Raw genomic sequence first — 22889 nt, forward strand, 5'->3', positions numbered from 1 at the left:
AAACTACATTGTTGAACTATTATTAGTTCTAGTCTAGTAAAACCATGGATATAAGAAACTATTGCCATTCATGCAAGAGAGTCATCATCCAATCAGGAAGGTGTTGTTGCAATGAGAATGCAAATTTTGAATCGAGTAAGATGAGGTGGAAAGTGTTGTGGATGAAGCTCAAGAAAGAGAAGAAGAAGCTGTTTGAGTCTGCATCACCCCTGCAGGTCCCTTATGATCCATATTCTTACTCTCAGAATTTTGACCAAGGGACTGCAAAAGATGAGCCAGATAACCTCTCTAGATCCTTCTGTGTTAGGTTTGCTGATCCTTCTACTTCTAGAGTACTTGTGAAGAAAAGGGTAGTTTAAGGCAAGGCTATTGAAACTTGCGATTCTACTATCTCTGATTGAAATGTTAAGTGCTACATTAATGTGTCTAACTTTCTCTCATGTGTCCATGTGGTAACCAGTAACCACTTCTCTGTGTATTCTATATAACATGTGAATATATGTGTTTCTTAAGGTTGTGGAACCTTGAGTTCAGGCCTCATTTTTATATATTTATTTGTCTTCTGATTTGAATATTATTGAAGGGAGTATCAGTAATGAGTTGAATGTTAAAGTTTTGCCTAGTTTTGAAGTTAATGAATTCATCATCTGTTAAGACTTCAGAACTCAAGTCGATGTTGTCACCTTAGTTTTGTGCTATTTTATATTTAAGAAGTAATTTCTTAGAAAGTATTCATTATAAGGGGCATATAAATACTCTCTATTCAAACTTAATATTTTACCTTATCTTGTTTTCACATATATTTTACGTTTCCATTACTGTTCTTCGAAGTGGGTCAGCATCACACAAACTGTATAGATAATTATTGCCAAGATAATGCCAAAAACTTGAATTGTTTAGCATCCAAATTATGTATATGTTTAGTGTTTACAATCATCTAGAGATGAAAGTTTCAAAGCCAAGGAGAATTGTAAATAGGAGTTGCAACAGATTTAACTTGAAGATACTTATGAAGGGCTTCCAATCCATAATCTCTTCCAAAACCACTCATCTTATACCCTCCAAAAGGGCAGTCAATATCAAAGGCAAAGAAGCAATTGATCCAAACGATGCCTGCACGAATGGACCTTGTTACAGTGTTGGCAATATCCAAGTTCTTGGTCACAATCCCTGTTGCTAGGCCATATTTGGAGCTGTTGGCTTTCTTAATTGCATCCTCAATGTTCCTGTTGCACATATACAATACTTGATTCAACATTAGCTACACAATCACAAATGTTTTGTTGTACCGAATGAAAAGGAATATAAGATGGACTTACTTGAATTTAGAAAGTGCCATCACAGGTCCAAATATTTCCTCCTGTGCAATTAGCATGTCCTCCTAAATGATTATTTTTTCAAAAGAGCAAAAGAAATTAAGGTTAGTTTTTCAATTATGATAAAGATATGGTTTCATGCTTGTTGTAGAACTGAAATACACCTTAACATTGGCAAAAATGGTAGGCTCAATATAGTATCCCTTGTTGCCAGCTGGCTTACCCCCAGTTAATAGTGTGGCTCCTTCTCTCTTTCCATGCTCAATGTAGGAAAGAATTTTATCGAATTGTGCCTTACTAGTCTACAGTAGAAAATCATGTTAGAGAAGTATCCCATTAACAATTTTCTTTTTTTTGCAAGAAACTGCATGGAGATTGCAATAGAATATGTTGAGAGGGTTACTAATTAAGGTACACGACATAAATTTAGTATGAACATTGCTGTGCACTTGTGCCAATCTAAAGTACTCTTACTTGGGGTCCTTGCTGAACTTTAGGATCAAAAGGGTCTCCCACTACCCAAGTTTTAGCCTTCTCCACTACCTTCTTCTCAAATTCATCATAAATCCCTTCTTGGACAAAAACTCTAGAGAATGCAACACAAATTTCTCCCTGAAAATCACGAAGAGTTTCAATTAGTAATTTAGTATATAAGTCTATGTTTTTTTCTATGTTACAAAAATTTCCTTGGAAGAAAATATACCTTGTTGTGTAGGATGCCAAAGAGAGCAAGGTCAACAGCGTTGTCTACATCAGCATCATCAAAAATCAAAACTGGTGACTTACCTCCTAATTCAAGTGAAACAGGTTTCAAATTGCTCAAGGCCGCAGCCTGCATTATTTTACGACCTGTTTCTGTTGAACCTGTAAAACTGACCTGTAACATAAAACATAATCACAATAAACCTCATTAGTTGGTAACAAATGCTATATCCTTCAACTTAATCAATGATATAAAACATTTGACTCTCAAATTACCGCATCAATGTCCATATGCGAGCTTATTGCAGCCCCAGCAATTGAGCCAAATCCAGGTACTACATTGAGCACTCCATCTGGGATACCAGCCTTGATGAAAATGAAAAACAAAAAACACCTAGTAAGCTTATATTCATGTCCATCCATGTACTAATGATACTAACAAACCAAACATTAATTTCCAAGATTCCAAGATATCTCACATGCTAATGTTCCTAAGGTAGTGTTTGAAATAAATACTTCTGTTCCATTTTCTTTTATTTCTTCAAAAAGGGTGGAACCAAAATGAACCACTTTTTAACACCAATGTTCTATTTTTAAGACATACTGAACACAAAATAGAACACCTCATGTCCAATCTCATTTTGACACATCTACCAAATGCAACTTTAGCTATGTTTCTTTTCGTGACCTTGAGTATTCCCTACCAAAAATCAGAGACTAATCCCTCAAGGTACAAAGATATATTTAAGAGGGTTAATCACTCCTAACAAATATTTTTTCATATACATAAACTTGAAAATCGAACATTTGACTACTTAGAGAACATGATTATCTGCTAACTATATCACATGATGTTGATACTTTAGCTATGTTTGATAAGCAGCTAAACCAATGTGTTTAACCATACCAGCTTAGCAAGATGAGCATAAAAGAGTGATGAGAGTGGTGTTTGCTCTGCAGGCTTGATGACCATGGTGCAGCCAGCAGCCAAGGCCGGGGCGACCTTAGCGAAAAACATGACCGTGGGGAAATTCCAAGGGATAATGTGCCCAACAACACCAACAGGTTCCATGAGAGAATACAAGTGGAGGTTACGAGATGTTTTGAACACATCTCCATGAATTTTGTCAGCAGCGCCAGCATAGTAACGCAGGATCTTTGATGCTTCAGGAACATCCACATCCTTACACCAACTGAATAGCTTTCCTCCATCAATGGTATCCAATGCTGCTATTTCTTCTACGTTCTGTTCAACTAGCTCTGCCCATTTTAGCATAATCTTTGCTCTTTCCTGTCCAACATCCCATGATCATAACAAATTAGTTAATGCTGCTCATTACTTGAGAAGAACACTGCCTATGTTATGCATGTGTAAATATGTTGAGCTTTTATTTTTGAGTTATTTTTTTATGATCAGTAAGAATTACAAAAGTTATACTAGGATTTAGGGATGGCAAAGTGGGCCATGGCCCGCCAAAAATTGGCGGGCTGGGCCAACTATTTCAACCCGCCAACCCTGCCTCGCCAAGCCCGCCAACCCGCCGGGCCAAATAGCGAGCCGGCCCGCCACAACCTGCCGGCTCGCATATATTTTTTTTTTAATTTAATTATTTTTATGTTTATTTTATTTTGATGTAGAAGATGAGGATGAAGATGATTAAGAAAAAAAGTAGAGACAACTTCTTTCAAGAGAGCTTCTAATATTCTTAAAATAAAAATTTAAAGTTAATTAATTGTATTTAAACTTGTTTTGTGGACTATCAAAAAATTTAGTTTATAAATAATTTGTAAGTTTATAATTTGGTTTTGATTTTGGTGTAAATGAACTAATTTCTATTTGATTTTGTTTTAAGTTTGTAATTTATTTTTGTTGAACATTTATTATGTACAATATATATGCATTTTTAATTTTATATGGTTATATTTATTTATTTGTAGCAATTTTTTTTTATTTGACCATAAAATATTTTTTTTTCCATTTTATTTTATTTTATTTTTTGTAAGCGGCCGGCCCGCCAGCCTGCCAGCCCGATCTTAGGCGGGGCGGGCCAGCATCTCCAGCCCATTTTACATTGGCGGGCCAATGACAGGCCGGGCCAAAATGGGCCGGACTAGGCCGTTTTGCCATCCTAGGATTTGAAATTCGAACACAAAATCGTGTGCGTACTATCCTAACTCTTCACTAGTAGCATGCAAACATTTGATTAATATAAAAAATATTATTGATATGATTTTTAAAATAATTATATATTTTTACACTTTCATCTAATCATAAATTAATATTATCATGAATCTGTTTTATGGTAACGATGAGAATTGGGTGCATAACTTTTCAGTGACTAGGATTGGTGGAGATTTGAACTTACAGCACCAGGCATGCGTGGCCATGGACCAAAATCGAAAGCCTCACGTGCAGCCTTCACAGCAATATCAACATCTTCTTTGGTAGCCTCTGCTATTTCAGCAATCACTTCCTCTGTTCTTGGATCAACAGTTTCGAACGTTTTCCCTTTTGTTTTCCCATAAGTCCCATATAAGTCAATTTAGTTTTTCAAAAATAAAACAAAAAGAAGTCACTACCCTAGGCTAGATTAGACAAGTTTATAAGCAATAATTATATGACATTATAAACTCATGTTCATTATTATTCTAGTCAAACCAAAGTTTACAAGCAAAATTTTATGCTATCACATTAAGTCCATGCTCTTTATTATTCTAGTCTTTCAAACCAACTCCTCCACCCTATTCAATGAAGTCTTCACTTCTGGAATAAAGATGTATTTCTAAGTCAGGTACTTGTATGTACTTCATATTGGTTCTACACAAAAATACTGTAAAAAGAATTATATTGTATCAGAAATTATAGTTGATGTGTTATTTAAAAGAATTATATAAAAGTCAATATATTTATCATATATGAAAGAGAAATATACAGTTTGTGATTACATGATACCGTAAAAACATGGAAGAGAAATATATAGTTCGTGATTACATGATACTAAAAAGAGTTTTTACACTGAGACTTGTTACAGGATCTTTTGCTTAAGCATTTTACTTTTTTATATTTCCTTCGTCTAGAAGTGCTTTATAACAAATTTATCCACACATGCTTATGTTTGTAAAGAGATGAAATACTTACTAATGCAGTAGAATAGAAGTAAATGATAAGAAACTAAATAGAACCTGAAACAGAATCTACAAATTGTCCATTGATGAAAAGCTTGGTAAACTTTACTGTTGGAATCTTGACAAAGGATTTCAAGTGGCTGTAGCCATTGCTGAGATTTTCCATCCTTTATCCACTTGAAGGACTGATCTGGTGAGTGCCAAGTACCAAACAAAAGTTTGTGGTTGGCTATGTAAAGGGAGAACAAGAAGAGAGTTATTTATATACATATACATGTAGCACAACACAACAACACATGCATTTATAAATATCTAACTAATGACTTTGCATCATGTTTATTATTGGTGCTGTGATGGTAGGCTAAGGAGAATCATTTGGTAGGTGAATGGTGGAATAGGTAGACAGATATCAATACCAAAACAGTTTCGTTTGTTAGCAATTGACCTCCCATATTCAATGCCACAGCTGGGTCAGAATTTGTGGGAATACAAAGAATGGTACAAAAGCAAAAAATAAAAATAATAATAATGAAAAAATAGGTTCAGTACCAAAATTTTACACCGGTATCTCATCACAAATAATCATGTATGATAAATTTGCTGACTTTTTAAAATAATTACTTCAAAAATCGTACCAGTAGTGATGAGAGTATAATACTATTTTATAAATCCATGACTATTAAATCCTTCTTTTATATATGTAAAATTGGAAGAGACTAAATGTTAAGAAAAATCACTAAAAAAAAATGATTCTTCCTTCTTCTTTTATGGTTGTGTAGTCGTTATTAGATCAATTAAGTAAAATAAACCACCAATCAAATGCTCTTCTTTCGTTTTTTTTTCTTCTTTCAATTAGCTAGCGTTATTGTTAAAACATAACTTGAAGCTATCAAACTTCCTTTTTTGCACACATAACTTGAAGCTAAATTTGTAAAATGTGCAAAGTTAGATTTTGAACCAATATCACCTTAGATGAGTACCAATTACGTTGTGTTAATTAGTGTAATCATTTGTCTAACCTATATATTTTAAAAGTCACACGTGAAAAGGTTTAGCTGCCAAGTGTGTCATTTTTGTCAAAACTATCTTTCAAAAATTTGTAAGTCACACACGAAAAGGTTTAGCTACCAAAAATAGATGATAGAAGTAGATATACGAATTGAGTTAGATTGTGTTTTATAAGACCTAATCCTAGTTTATTTTCTAAATTTAAGGCCTATTCGAACCCATTTTATCTATTTAATCATTTTTTAATGCCTATTCTAACTTCAAAGTTTATTTAAACATCTATTTCATAGCAATATACTTTCAATGATACTATAAACTTAAATTTAAATAGCTTAATAAACTTAATTTTACACGTCAGTCAATGCTCTTGAATTACTAATAAGTATATAATGATATTAGTTTTAAAGTTTTAATAATTATATAATTATTATACCCTGATTTCTTTTAACTAAGTAAACTTTTAACGTATATACTCTAATTTCTTAATAAATTAATTTGACCTTATTTAAGTATGATGTCACCTAGAGAAAAACTAATGCACCAACAAGTAGCATGACGTATTTGAAAGAAAGTTTTACTTATAATATTAATATTTTAATTTTAGAGTTGTTACTTTAGACAGAGACTTACTTGATCATTATCTTTTAATTCAAAGATTAATCCCACAACTATACTTGTGAAGATATTAGTCAAATTAAAATAAAAGAGACAACAAAAAGAAAGGTCTAAGTCACCTTACTTAATTAGTTGGTGGAAGGAGGGTGGCAGTGGAAATTTCAGTGGCGGAGACGTTTGATACTTCAATGGAAAAGAGAATTGGAAAATGAATTAGGAGAATTAGTTGGTGGCATGGAGTTGCGGTTAAATATACCCGATATGTGGTTATGGAAATGTGATCCATCAAAGGTTTTTACTATTAAATCAGCATATATTTGGCTGCATTCCTTTTTTTCTGCAGGAAATGTTTTGGAGACGGTTTTAAAACAAAGTTTTCAATGCATTTGGAAGGCAAAAGCTCCAAAGAAAGCAATTGTTTTTGCATGACAATTATTGTTGAATTCGCTACCAGTTCGAGCAAGTTTAGCAAGGCGTGGTATTCTTGTTATTAATGATTTTTGCGCTTTATGTAATAATGAGGTAGAGAACGTATGTCATCTTTTTTTACACTGCAGAATTTCATGTAAAATCTGGTATTTGGTCCTTCATTGGCTTGGTATTTCAGCGTGCTTACCTAATGCTTTGGATGAATTATTGTTAAGTATAGGTGGATTTGCATTTGGGAAGAAGCAGGGAAGGATATTCACAACTATTTGGATTTCTGTTATATGGAGTTTATGGCTTCATAGGAACCGTATTGTTTTTAATAATGGGATGCTGGATATAATGGAAATTTTTTAGGCCATTAAATATCGATCTTGGAAATGGTTGTGTGTGAATTTGAAGAGGGATCAATTATTGTATGTTAATTGGCTTATGGATCCTATTTCTTGTATCAAGTGTGTATCCTAGCACTGTAATTTGTAAACAGGTTGGAATTCCTTTGGTAATCTTTTATGGGAAGTATGGGGTTATATTGCCTTTCGGTTTGAGTTGCAACATATTCAGGATGATAGAAAGTGGACACATAGATGATAGACTCTATGGACCATGTAATTGATCACTCATTGATTGCAGTAGGACACATCAATGTCATTATCAACATGCAATGGGTCATGTGGGAGACATGCTTTACACCACATCGCAACAGAAATTTGTATTACTCATGATAGGAACATATAATTTTAGAGTAGTATAAGACTATTTGTAACTCCTTTCTTATTTATCAACATTTTTGTATTTGGGTTTGACACCCCTAGTGCCTCCTTAATACATTTCTTTTAGCTTATATAAAAAAAACCTTACTTAATTAGTATATATGTTTTTATATGTAAAAGTATATTACACTGATTTCATAGGAGAATTTTTGTGATTGTACATAAACTCTTATATTTTTAACATTTTAAGTAATTTTTCTTAAATAATATATGATGTAATATTTTTCAAGTAATTAAAAAATTATAACATATAAGATGTGTCAGTATAATATTTTCCTAACAATTAAATAAAATTAATATAGGAGTAAAAAATATATTAAGAAGTATCGGGAGGAATTTGATAAATTAAAATTTCATGGATTAATCTCTTAATGTATTTTATTATTTCATAAAAAGAAGAATTATGTTCATGACTACTTGTTTTTTTTTTTTAACTATATAAGTAACAACATATTTGTCATTCTTAAAAAGTCATATTTCTTATATGATATTATAATATGTAATACTCTGTTGTTAGTTGTTTATTTATTTTAATTTTTAATATTTAATTAATTTATGATAATGTATTATTTTGATATTTTAGAACTTTAAGGATTAAAAAAAAATTGAGTTTAATTGTTTGAGATTATTCTGTATTGAGGTTAAAGTTGATCAAGTTTGTGGAAAGATAAATAAGATTATTTGAAAACTTTTACTTCATAAATTCATTTCTTAGAGTTTTTAGAGAGATAAACTCTAGAACTGAAGGAGATCTTTCTTTCTTTTGACTTCTTAGAAGTGTTTTGATTCTTCCTTAGAACAGAGGTTGTTGTAGTTGAATAGAGATTCAAAGTTGAGGAATTGAGAATTAGGGGGAAAATCTTCGTATGAAAAGTCAAAATTCTTTGAGTTTTCTTCTTCATTTCCTTTGTTCCTGTGGATTCGAGATAAGAGGTGCTTGTTGTTTGATTCTTTGGAGTTGCATGTTGAATTTTCCTATTGGTGGCTTAATTTGTTATTTTTTAGATAGTTGTTGAAGATGGCGTAGTTGAGTTATTGGGGTTGATGAACCGAAACTCAAAATTGATGATTTCTTCATGTATTTATGTTGCATGTTGAATCTACTGTTGGATTTGTGTTATATAAGTTATTTTTCATGGTTTGGATTTTAATTTTTGAACTTATAGATGAGTTGATGCAATAGGATGTCTAGAAATAGTGAAGTTGCATGTGAGCCAACACAATTTCATTGGGCCTAAATTTCATGGTTAGGTGAAATTAGCGGTAGAGACCATTTGGAAACCAATCTAGCTAGGCCAAGTTTCCTTAATCAGATGAAATTTGGACATATTTATCTGAAGGGTGTTTCAAGTCAAGTTGGTTAGGTCAATTTTTTATGGTAGGACTAAAGTGGAGAAAAGACTATTTTGAAGTCAAATTGACTAGGTGATTTTAGGGACTTGCAAAATATTAATGCTTTTATCTATTACATTGATGTTGTAAGTTGAATAATTTTGAAGTTATGTTATATTATGATGTTTATGATTTTGAATCATGTTATAAGATATTGAAATGAAGTATGTTGAGTTGTTTAAGTTGAATGATAATATTCAAAGTGTTGTATAAATTGTGTTAAATGAGTTGAGATATTGTGTTACAGGAACAAAACAAGATTAGGTTGGAGGGCAAACAAGATGTTGTGGCACACTGGTGATGGGGATGTTTGGTGTAGGCTGTTCTGATACAATTAGTTATTACTTGATCGATGACTTAAAATTTTATAATCATGATATTATATATGTAGGTATATAAGATTTTGTTGTAATCCCAATGAAGGATCTTTACATTTTTAGTTATTTATTCTCATACATATATACTGCAACATGAATATTCAAGTATTGTTTGAATGATAATCATATATTAGATTATGTTTACGTTTTTCATTATTAAGTTGTTGAACTGTAATAAGTGTATAGACTTATCGGATCATTTTATAAAGAAAATAATATATCTATTTATCTCAACAATAATAATAATAATAGTAAATATATTATAAATTTAATTTTAATACACTAGTGTAAATATTTTTTATATTATCATTTAGTTATATAAGATTATTGATTTTTTATTATAATTCATTTTTAAAATTATATTTAAAATAATTACTAGTTGGTTGATAATATAAAAATCTTTAAATTGTTAAAAGTTTTTCTTTTTAAGATTACTATGTTAGTGAAAAATATTCATAAATTTTGTTTAAAATTAATTTTTATTAAAAATTTGGTTAATTATTTTTAATAGAGTACTCTCGCTAGGTTTTGTTTTTTTTCTTCACTTAGCTGATCACTTTTCTTTGCTGACCTCTCTTCTAAAAGTTATAATCATATAATATAATATTATATGCAAATGATAAGACGTCATTTTTATCCATTTTAAAATTAAGGAAAGAATCTTTTATCAACTTAATAATTATACCAACCATTTTCCCGGTGCAATTCATGATGTGTAGTGTCTACCTAACGAAATTATTTGTACTTTTTTAAGTTTAAAGGGCTAATCAGTATCTAAATAAATAAATAAAGGGTTAATCAATATATGTACCCATAACAACCCGTGAGCTTTTACTCTCTCATGCCAGCCTCATCTTTTTAAGATATTGAATTACTAGTACTTAAGTTAAGAAGATTTTACCATCAATTGTTATGTTGGTGCATGTTGAATAGCTAGTGTTTTGAAATAATTGACCTATGGAGTGTTAGGTGAAATAAAATTAAAAGTAAATACCCTTCACCTTACACCCTAACTTTACAGACAAGTTACTTTTCTATAATCTTGAATAAAGTTGAAATGAATGATTAAAACATTAATTGATTGGTCTGTTCCTAAAAAAACGAAATACATTATTCATAAAAATAAAAATAAAAATAAAAATGATTGGTCTATGCTTTTTAGATTTGTTATCATTTTTGTGATCTCTTTCTTTACTTTCTTTCATGTCATCTCTTTTTAAGTTAAAAGAACCAAAAAGTTTCAAATGACATTTTTTAAGACTTTTATTTTAAGCTTTAATTTTAAAATAGTTTTTAAGCCAAAAAGAAAAAAGTTAGACTAAACATGATTTAGGATAGGTTCATACGTGTATTGTGCATGATTTCAAGCTCAAAAAGTCTTTACAAATATATATCTTGAAATATAATGGATTGATAAAATAAGTTGAGAGAAATAAAATGAAATGAAATAAGATTATCATTTTAGTGTTTATTTTTAATGATGATATAGAGAAACAAAATTAAAAGGTTGAAAGAGAAGTTCATCATTTAAGTGATGGAAGAAAATTTAACACAATAACAATAATTTAATAAAAGAGAAACAATGTTGTTTGCAAGAATCAGTGAGGATCACAAACAAAATAGAGCAAAAATATATATTCAAACATACAAGAAATACAAGAATTTTTAACGTGAAAAATTCCTTAATATAAGAGTAAAAATCATGAGTTGTCTAAACTAAAGAAAAACTCTACTATGATAAATAAAGGGTATAAAAGAGTCTCTAACAAATGCACAAACAATGCTTACAATCAACCAAAATAAGCTAAGTACAATTGTTTACAAATGAGAAATAAAATGAAACCTCAAAAATAAAGTTGTTACTACAAGAAGCATTTCTCCCACTCTAAACCTTTCTTAGACAATCCAACCATTGAAATGAAGAACCACATCCTACAACATGCTCTCCAAAAATTAGTCTGATCAAATGGTGAATAAATCTCTAATTGCGAATAAAAAATTGTTGACTAATGGATATGCAAACTAAACAACAAAACTTTCTCTTTTTTCTTTTCTTTATATTTTGTTGTTGTTGTTTTCCCTCAAAATGACACTCTCTCTAGCTTAACCTAACCTCTCTCCATTTAGTTAAATGAGACATAATGAGCTTACATATTTGAGTCTATTTTCCATATAAGAAGGGAGGCCAAAATCCAATAAATCTCTCCCTCACAACTATATAGAGATAACTGCCAAACCGACAATTTCACAACAAACTTCAAACTTCCCTATTGGTAATGAATTAGTCATCATATCAACACCATTATCATCAGTATGAATTTTGGCCAGCTTTAACAACTTAACATCCAAAGCATCACATATCCAATGATACCTCACATCAATATACTTAGACCTTGAATGAAAAGTTGAATTCTTACCAAGATTTATATCACTTTAACTATCCACAAATAGTAGATATTTATCCTAAATAAAACCAACACTCTTGGAAGGATTTTTTCACCCATAGCAACTCCTAACATGCTTCAGTAGTGATAATGAATTCTATCACTATAGAAGATAAAGTTACTATAGAAGATAAAGTTACGCACATCTATAGTTTAGATTGTCAAGTCACAGCTCCCCCTGCAAATTTAATCAAATAGCTTAAAGTGAACTTCATGGAATCAATGTCTCTAGCCATATCAGAGTTTGAATACCCCACCAAAGTAGGCTTATCACCACCAAAACAAAACCTCATAATTGTAGTGCATGAAGATACCTCAAAATATACTAAATGTGCCAACAATAAACTACCTGGGTTTGACATAAATCTACTAACTATGCCAACAACATGTGTTATATCTGGTCATGTGCACACCATTGTATACATCAAACTACCCACCACAAATGTAGAAGGAATTTGTTGCATATCTAATTTTTCAGTTTCATTTGATGGAATCTGTTTAGAACTCAGCTTAAAATGAGTAGCAAGAAGAGTGCTCACCACCTCGGTCTTTTCCATTAGGAATCTTCACAATTCTTTTAATATAGTGTTCCTATGAGAGCCAAAGCTTTTTCTTCTTTTTGTCACACAAGATTCTTATACCAAGAATTTGTTTAGTAGCTCCCCTGTTTTTCATGGTAAATGACTTGCCTAATTGTTTCTTCAACTTGTCAATTTTGGAAACATCTAATAAGCATGTCATCAACTTATAGTAACACGATAATGAAGTTATCTTAAGAAAATTTTCTAACAAAAATGCCATAGTCAAAAGTAGTCTTCTTGTAGCCTTACTCACACATAATAGACTCAAACTCCTTATATCACTGTCTCGGAGCTTGCTTCAAACCATATTGTAACGTAGAAAAAAAAAATGAATGAAAAAAATGATCCAGTAGCCAGAACGGGCCGTTCCCAAATTGGAACGGGCCGTTCCAAACTACTGATTTGGCCTTACAAAAATGAAGGAGAACGGGCCGTTTCGGAAGGAGAACGGGCCGTTCTGGGAAGGAGAACGGGTCGTTCCGGATGGAGAACGGGCCGTTCTGGATGAGTACCGGAACGGGCCATTCTGATTTCAGAACGGGCCGTTCTGGGCGTGGATTTTGTGCGTGATTTGGGAGTTCGGAACAGGCCGTTCCGAACTCGGTACGGGCCGTTCTAGGGCAATCCGAAAGTCTATAAATAGGGGTTGGGGGCCTTCAGGAAAATGTGAGTTTTTAGAGAGAAGTTTTAGAGAGAAGGTCTCTGGGTTAGTGAGCTCCTTTCTCTCCCAAATTTCTCTGTTTGACTCCTTTTCTCCTCTAGATCACTAACTCCTTCTGACTTTTCTTGAAATTCAGATTAGAAAGCTTGCTTTGGGAGGTTTGAAGTTCCGGGTTGAGCTTTGGAAAAGAATTCTATTTCGTCGCAGTTGTTGGCTATTCTGAGCCAACCTTCAGGTAAGGGAAGCTAGAATGTTTGTTATTTAAGTTGCATGTGAGTTAGAAACTCAATTGATGCATGAAAGATGAGGATCCATGGCTGGATCGGAGAATTTGCTCATTTTTCGGGGTTTTGGGAAAAATGGGGTTTTTGGGTGGAATTGATGCATCAGATTGGTGCATGTAGGTTTGGAGTTGTTTTTGTGTTGTATAGAGCCTATGCATTGTGTTTTTGTGTTTGCATGTGGCTGGATTTGTTGGGTTGGATGAGAGTTTCTGAACTCTCTGACTGGGATTAGGCTAGGCGCAAGTTGAGCGCGCCAGGCGTGGAAGAGCTTAGGGTTCTCGGTTGGATGTTGGGCCAGACGTGATTTGGTTGCGTCAGGCGTGGATACTTTTAGGAGTCTCTGTTTCAAGGACACCGAGCGTGAGTTGAACGCGCCGGGTGTGGGCGAGTTTTAGGACTCTCAGGTTGGGATTAGGCTGGGCGAGCTCAGGCTGCGCCGAGCGCGAATATGTTTATAAATAATTGATGCTTATGCATGTTTAAAGTTAAAGATTTGGATCATATATGTATGATATATGATGTATGGTGAGGTGTGATTCATATGTATGCATAGTGATGATATATATGAATGTTTGAATATGATATTACATGTGTATATGTTCATATGGTATGTTTATTGATCATAATGGTGGTAGACCATGTATGATGTATGATGCATTATTGCATGTGATGTCTTATGACATGTGTATAATTGTTGATCATTATGGTGGGAAGACCATATATGATGTATGATGCATGATTGCATGTGATGCTTTATGGCATGAGTCTAGCCTAGGACTTGAGGAGAGGAAAAATATTTTCGAACTGGAAGAGCTCACATAGAGTCTCTTGAGAGTGGTGCTTGGATAGGCCACTGATATATGAGAGTGGTGCTCTAGGAGGCCACTGGATTTGGGAGAGTGGTGCTTAGATAGGCCACTGGGTTAGGTAAGTCTCCTCTAAGTCCTTAGCTAGTGTTGGAGCGGGGTATGAGGTCGAGGGTTATTCCCTTAACCAAGTACTCGGGAAGGTGCGTGGATCCTTGCGGATAGTCGGTGGGCGAACTCCACAATTGACTTGGTTAATGCATGCCAAGGTCGTGGTAAGCCCGTACCCAGTTGTGCTATACCTGACGGTGGATCTGGACTTCCAAGTGTGTAAGTGACATCATCCGAGTAAACCCGAGTGAGGATTATATATCTTGTTTAGCTGTGAGCGAGCGGGCGCATTGGGCGTGAAAACGGTTGGGGTGGTTTCGGTAGGATGTAATGTCACTTATACAGCTCTATTGTTGTGGAGATCTCCTAGGTGTATGCGTGACGACGCATTTGATGATTGATATGCATTGATATCTGTCATGAGATGCATTTATTGCATGATTATTAATATGATGAAGTGTGGTGTTTGACTTCATGATTGGTGCATTGTATGTTATGCATGAGTAGTATTGGATAGAGTATATGGTGAGACTCTATGAATATGATTGATGATTAGATAATTGTGTAATATAGATTATTGTTCTATACTTGTATGATTGATTTGTGAATTCTAGCTTACCCTTCTGTTTCCATGTGGTGGAACTGCGATGATCATACTTGGTATGGGAGCAGGTCAGGGCTAGCTTGGAGTTGAGGTGTCCGCTGCGAGACGGGGAGTTTTGATCCTCGTGTTGGAGTTACCATTTTGGGTAACGGTTTTGTCTGTGGTTGACCGGCATTATGAAATATTATTTTTGGGATGATTATACATATATGTAGATTTATTTTATAACAAAAAAATTAGTTAATTTATTTTTATTTTGTACATGTATGTATGAGTTATCCAGCTTAATATTTCTCTTAGTTCACTAGTAGTAGTGCGATTCCACTAAGTGTAGAGACCATGGCGGGTCGTTACACATATAGGCTCTTTCTTAACCTACACACATAGTCTTCCTTTCCTTCAACAAGAAAACCATCAGGTTGCTTCATATAAATCTCTTCCTCCAAAACACCATGAAGAAAAGCAATCTTCACATCCATTTGTTCTACCTCCAAATTAAGAGTAACAACTAAACTTAACATAGTTCTAATGGATGTCATTTTCATGACAAGTGAGAAAATCTAATTAAAATCAACACCTTTTCTCTGAATAAAGCTTTTTACCACTAATCTAGCTTTATACCTAAGAGACGTAGAGTTACTCTCATGTTTCACTTTAAAAATCAACTTGTTATCCAAGACTCTCTTACCCTTGGGCAACTTCACCAAATCAAAAGTGTGATTATCATGCAAGGATTTCATTGAAGTGAATGTTAAACTACAAAAAGGAGGGTTGAATTGCTACCTTTTTTTTAAAAATCAGTTCTTTATGAAAATATTTCTTTAGAAGGTAAAGGTTTTGAGTACTAAAACTTGGAGTATTTTTTTGAAAAATAGTTTCTAAACTTACTTGTTTATAAAATTGATTATGCAGCAATATAACAACAAATACAATAATGGTAAATAAATAATTAAGAAGATAAAGAGAGTGAGGTTGCACACAAATTTTATATTGGTTCACCTCAATTGGGCTACATCTAGTCTCTACACAAACTTAAAGGATTTTCACTATCATAGCCAATTATTGTTCAACAAAACTCGATCACTTGTTGATACAAAACATTGTTACACAGTCACCTGCTCTTAGTAGCAAAGCACTCAGTCACCTGTTGAGTTTTCCTTACTCAACCACCTATTGTAAAAACAACTCTACAACCAACTACTATGAGATTACACAACACCTATTATGATTCCCTTTTCTTTCTTACACCTCTGCATACTCAAATCTGGGTAAGAATAATGTTTACTATAATAGGTTTTGTGGTCTTGCAAGCTACTAAGGTCATAGTCAACTCTCCTATGATGAAGCTTCCACCAAGAAAGGTTTCACACTTTTTTCTATTATATTACTGATACAAATATAATGAAGTGGAAATCTATGAATGAATCAGAGTATGAAGTAAGGATTACAACTTTGCTAGCTTATTTAGTTATTTTCTCTCTTTGATCTTGCTTATTTTAAGTCATGTCCTTTGTCTTCCCTTTATAGCCACTTGAAATAGATTCATTGTGCCTTACTTAGTTTTTAAGCAAATGTTGACATTACAGTACATTGCTTTTTTTGGGTTTGTCAGCTCTTTGTACATATAAGGTACCTTCTAAGTAGGTCATTACTTCAAGCATATTGAACTGAATCTTTAATACAAGTCTTCTAAGAAACTATATTTTAATTAAAGCCTTCTAATATATATAACTCAAAGTGTTGGTCTTTTGAACTAAGTCTTCAAGATATTTCTTCTGAGAATAAATGTTTAACCTGAATATTTCTAAAGCAAAGACACAGGATGCTCATCTTCTTACTTAGGACAAACAAGACTTTAGTGTCAAAAGGTAGTCCAACCGAATTCATTCATATATAAGAATGTCTTATGAATCTTCTTGACTACTTAAACTCAAATAGTCGTTTGATCAATTATATGTATTTTTGAAACATTTAAACAAAATTATTAACACACACATGAGAACTCTTCTATTTCAAAATTTGAAACTAAGAATTTGTCATTATTAAAACTTATATTTAAGTAGGATTCAACAATCTTTTCCTTTTTGATAATGACAAAACTTATATGCAAATTCTAAAAAAGCTTATACCTATCAAAAATCTCGTATTCATTTTAGATTTATAGTATTAAGTTATTATAGAGATTCTAAATCACTTCCCCTCAATTAATTCATTATTCATTCATTATACAAACTTACTCCCCATTAATTCAAGAATTTTTTACTATAGAGTTCCTCCTCAACACATGCATTAATTTATCATTCATATTGGTGATACATCAATAAGGTACAATAGAATAATTTTTAGTGTCATTCAAACAGTCAAAGCAAAACAAATATTCAGACCAAGCATCAAAAGGCATAACCAGATATATGACCTACAGTAAAGTATGTATCAAAATGAAGATGCAACAAAAGTGCACACAAAATGCAACCAAATGAATTGTCATATTATAATTATCCATAAAAATTTGCAAATCCTAAAAACTATAAACTAGATCTTAAACTAAAACCTAGACTTCTCCCCCTTTTTGTCATGAAAAAAAAAAGGTCTTAATTTAGTCTTGGAGGGAGATGAATCCTTTAAAGACTTTGAAGAGGGGTAATCCACCTCTCTAAATTGTGGTGGAAGAGCATGAGGTGGTGGACGTACTTATGGAATGACCTTAGGAACTAGCTTGGTAGCCAACCACTCTTCCAACAAAAAGAATCTGTTAAGGAAGTCATTTAGGATGTGTTGCAACTTTGTCTAGTTGGAGAAGATTAATTTATGTTCTTTTATAACAAAATGAACTTATTTTTCCTATATCAGAGAGCTTATTCTAAGTAGACATAGAGAGGCTAGGAGTAGCTTGGGCAGATTTAGAATTAGGCTCATATACAAAAAAAAAATCTAGTTTGCAAGTAAACATCACCAACATTGATTACCTTGGATACACCATCATTACCTTCTGTTAAATTAAAACAATTGAATTTTTGCTTCTATGAACCCTATTTTTAATTTAATGTATTTTTTTTTGTTATAAAATCAACTCAATTGTAAATAATGATATAAAGTTTTTTTTATTTACAAATAAAAATGATATAAATTAAATTAAGAAAAAAGATATATGTATAATAAAAAATGATGTTGTACAAATTGTTATTGTATATTATTATAATAAAATTAATTATGTACCAACTTATTTGAATATTTTAAACAATTTAATAACTATCAAATAATTAAAATAACAACCAAATTTCTCGACCATTTAAAACTTTTAAAATATATCCTTCTAATTTAATAAGGATCGAGAATCTTTTGTCAAAATTTGATAAATTTTAACGATAAAAATTTAAATAAAAACAATTATGAAGTTCTAGAATCTAATTATAAAATAATAGTAATGTATTTTAAAAATGAAGTGATTGAGAAAAGAATGATTTAAAATGTGAACATATAAATTATACATACATTAAAAAGTTTGGTAAGATTTATCCCATTTGATTGGATGAAATATTGGAATACGGTGACTTGTTATAAATACATACGAGTCAGCAAGTTTGACTTGGTGGCGGCGTTAATTTACAGCAAAGTAAGGATAAATGCAACTTGTACTCTCTTTTTTTTTTCTTTTTTTTTTCTTAAATCTTCTTTTTTGTCCTAATAGCATTTATTTCATATAATTTATGAAATTAAATAAACTAATAATTTATGTGGACCAGATCTTCGTGTGATTGCGGATTTGACTCTCTATTTGTTGCTGCAAATTAAATTGAGACAAATTTATATTTGGGTTTAAAAAATGAGTTTATACTTTAAATTATTTTTATTTTTGTTAGTTTTATCAAATTTGAGTTAACTTAAATCTCTTATATTCTTTAATATTAATTTATGTATATATTTTTAATAAATTAATATTAAATTATTAGTTATATTTTAATTTAAATAATATGTAAAATTAATAAATATCAATAAATACAACAAAAATATATTTTTAGTTAAATATATAATTTTAATTTTATTTGATTATTGTTATAATTAAAATTAGTTAATTGTTAAAATAATTAATTCATATTTTAATAATTATAGAAAATGAAAGTATTAAAATATTAGACGGAGAGTTATATCTTCGAATCTAATCTCTAAATCCGAACCAATATTACAAGAAAAGAAAAAAAAAAAAAAAAAAAAAAAAAAAAAAAGGGAAAAAAAAGGGAAAAAAAATCCAACTCGATCAAACGAAGTTGGATTAAAGTCATAGGAATTTAAATTTTCTTGCAAGTTCAATGCCTAATTGTAGTAATATTGAGGCCTGTAATTTACTCATTTGGAATAGCGAAGTGAGCTTGGTATTTTTAATTTTGTTTTTTTTTATTTGTTTTTTTTTATTCAAGTATAAATCTTACTAACGGGTCACTCTCTAATTCGGGCCCATATAAATTAGACTATCTACACCCTAAACGGGCCTTATTCTTATCCAGGACTAGCCGTTGGCCCGCACGTTCTTAACAATGGTTTAAAAATTGATTAGTTATCAAATGGTTAAGATACTCAATTATTGGATTAGAGGTTGAATTGATAAATCAATAATTGAATCATATGGTCTAGTCTTTATTAATTTTTTTAAATATATTCATGTCTAATTTATAAATTTCAATAAAATCTCAAAAAAAATATTCAAAATAATTATAGTCATTGTAATATTAAAAGAGCAACTAAATTATAAATTGGAAAGTTCAACTTGACGAGCAAATATTAATGAGTCAAACTTTAGTAATTTAAATATTAGCAATTTTTTTAATAATTATAACTCATTTGTGAATGATATAATTAAAACACAAATAAAGTTTGAAATAGAATTTTACTTGGAAGAAATTTTTTTGACTAAGAGTGTTACTTTTGACATTTTTGGATGTATAAACTAATTTGGATAAAGTATTCAATTTTGCAAAAAAAAATTACGAAGGATATTTTGGTATTCAAAATTTCAACAATAATTTTAGAATCTGCATTTAACACAAGTGATAGATTTTTGAATTCTCATTGTTCTAGGCTCTATGAATTTACTCTGAAAATGCTTATGTACACAAAATTGGTTGAAATACAAGCAACTAAGTGATAAATAATTAAACTTATTTAATAAAAGTTTTTATTTTTTATTATTAATTTTGATTATTAATTTAAAATGTCTAATCATTCATTTTCTTGTTATGTAATTTCGATTGATATTACTGGAACAAAACAATATATAGATTTGGAAAATAAACATTTACAAAAATATGAAGAAGTTGATTCTAATGATGAGGGTCAAATGCCTACATATTTATTTTTTAAAATTTATACTATAGAATTTAATTATAATTTTAATCTAATTAATATCTATATAATTATTTTTCACGTCTTTAAGAATATTGTTAACACATGATCATGATATTAGAAACTTAATTACAACTTTTGTTATGTTATTTTTCTCAAGTTTATTTACAAAAATTAAATGTTTTACAATCTTTATTTATAAGAAGTATTATGTTAGACTAATGTTAAAAGATCTAATAAATTAATATTATATTTATTTATATAAATAAAATATGGGTGGCAAATGTGCGTAAAGATATACAAGTATCCGACAGATATAGGGATAGAAATTGAAATTATTACTCATATCAATGAGATTAAATACAAATATTATTTTTAAATTCAAATATAAAAACGGGTATTATACGATGTTACTTATATTCTATTCATTGTGATCCCTAACACATTCAGACTAAGATTAAGAAAAATGGGTCAGACGTGGAGGATTTTACAAGAGTATTGGTTAGTACGCCAGCAATTATTGGGCTAATATTTGGTTATTATTGGGCTAGTACCTATGCCCACTGCCACTGCACCGTACTTTTTCATTTTTTTTATCTCAGGCCTGCCTCACACTGCATTCTGCAAAGTGCAGACACAATGTAGGGTCCAAACTCCATGTGATCGTGACACTATCATCTTTATGTATTTATTAGTTATTTGAAAACACAAGCATTTAAATAAAAATCACTTGTAATGGAATTCTTCTTGCTCCTTTTTTATTATAATAATTATATTATTACTCTAGTATTTATATAAAAAATATTTATTATTTTTATTATATTTATCTTTTTAATTATAACTTTTTTATCTACGAATCAATCGATAGAACTGTCAAAATGAGCTTGGCCCAGTGAGCTAACCCGGCTCACCACGGGTTCGAGCTGGGTTGAGTTAAAAAAAATTTAAAAATTTCAATGCGGGTCAAATTTGAACCCGGCTCACTAACAACTCGGCTTACTCGGGTTGAACACGTGGTGAGCCGAGCTGGCCCACCAACCCGTGATTAATTTTTTTTTTGAAAAAATATAATAATTATTGGGTCATGGTGCAGTCCAACATGAGACAATAATAATTTAATGTTAGATTGTGATTTGTAATTTTTATGATTTTGGATTGTATTTGAAGTTTAAGATGATTTTGGATTATATTTGAAGTTTAAGATGATTTTGGATTATATTTATCTATTTGAGATTATTTAGATTTGAGTTGATTGTATTTAAAATTATCATTTAATGTTTGAGATGAATGATTCATTTACGGATGTCTTAATTAAGAATCTCAGATTTTTAAAATAAGTTTAAATTTTTGGGCTTTAGTTGTATATTAAGAAAATAAAAATAAAAATTATTTTTTTTAAAGGTGAGCCAACCCGTTTAACCCACCAATCCGTGGTGGGCCGGGCCGGGCTCGATTTTTTTGAACTCATTAATAAATGAGCCTTGTTAGGTTGACCTACCAAATGGCCAACTCGCGGTGGGCCGGGCTGAGTAGCCCGTTTTGACAGCTCTATCAATCGATATCTTAATTAAGGTTTAATGATTCGTTAGTTATATCGGAATATCTTTCTTTTTATATTAGATTCAAGATTAAACTAACGATTCGTTAACTATATTAATTGTCACGTTATAGTTATACCTAGAAATAAAAAGATAATATATATTTTTTTATAGTTTTAATTTAATTTTTATTTTTTAGTAAACATTTTTACTCTTGAATCCATACCACACATTTTTATAATTTGGTTTTTTTTTACTGAATAATTTGGTTTTCATAACTTTAAAATCCACTCGCACTCCGTATATAAATAAAAATAAAAATAAAATATCATTCACTCACACTCTCACTAATTTATACTATAATCATGTACTCTCAAGTCTCAAATCTTAATATTTTCCTTTTTTTTTTATAACAAACATCTTTTTCGCCCAAAATTATCAAAAATAAATATACATAATTCTCTTTCCCCAACTAATAAACATGAGGACATTTTGATAAATGAGAATTTACAAATTTATCATACATATTATTTACAATTAAATACCAGTTTAAAGAACATTTAAGACAATTTTTTTTTTTAATTATCAGCATATATAGTATATATTATTTATTCTTTTATTTAGATGTATTTGAATTGTATGCTTTTCAAGATCAGTTTTGTAAAACGATTTTAGAAAACGGTTTGAATTTAACATGTTTACATTTGTAATGTAAATATATATATATATATATATATATATATATATATATATATATAATTTTTTTAAAAATAATAACTTATTATTGG

At 30.9% G+C, this 22889-nt stretch overlaps 1 protein-coding gene across 2 annotated transcripts; it reads right to left on the reverse strand.

Moving 5' to 3' along the window:
- Window positions 1-841: 841 nt before the first annotated feature.
- Window positions 842-5544, reverse strand: LOC109813458 (aldehyde dehydrogenase family 2 member C4). 2 transcript variants are annotated; one of them, XM_029274402.2, is made up of 9 exons: window positions 5202-5530; window positions 4385-4527; window positions 2926-3309; window positions 2295-2384; window positions 2020-2193; window positions 1791-1928; window positions 1481-1618; window positions 1320-1381; window positions 842-1226 (listed from the first exon to the last, which is right to left on the reverse strand). In XM_029274402.2, exons 1-9 carry the CDS (start codon window positions 5308-5310, stop codon window positions 953-955), a joined length of 1512 nt encoding a protein of 503 aa, XP_029130235.1. In that variant the 5' UTR covers window positions 5311-5530; the 3' UTR covers window positions 842-952. The 2 variants fall into 2 exon arrangements, with proteins under 2 accessions (XP_029130235.1, XP_082928743.1); XM_083072617.1 differs by having other exon boundaries at window positions 1083-1245; window positions 5202-5544.
- Between the last annotated feature and the right edge of the window lie 17345 nt (window positions 5545-22889).

This window comes from Cajanus cajan, chromosome 1, assembly GCF_000230855.2.
Source record: "Cajanus cajan strain Asha chromosome 1, NIPB_CcT2T_4, whole genome shotgun sequence".
In the NCBI taxonomy this organism is placed as follows: domain Eukaryota; kingdom Viridiplantae; phylum Streptophyta; class Magnoliopsida; order Fabales; family Fabaceae; genus Cajanus; species Cajanus cajan.

What these genes read in the sequence shown, in the direction of transcription:
- LOC109813458 (XM_029274402.2), bottom strand. Translation starts at nt 5,310, where the DNA reads ATGGAAAATCTCAGCAATGGCTACAGCCACTTGAAATCCTTTGTCAAG. An exon ending in GGCCACGCATGCCTGGTGCT is followed by an intron (nt 3,310 to 4,384) that starts GTAAGTTCAAAT and finishes GATGTTGGACAG; the next exon opens with GAAAGAGCAAAGATTATGCT. An exon ending in AAGTTCAGCAAGGACCCCAA is followed by an intron (nt 1,619 to 1,790) that starts GTAAGAGTACTT and finishes TTTCTACTGTAG; the next exon opens with ACTAGTAAGGCACAATTCGA.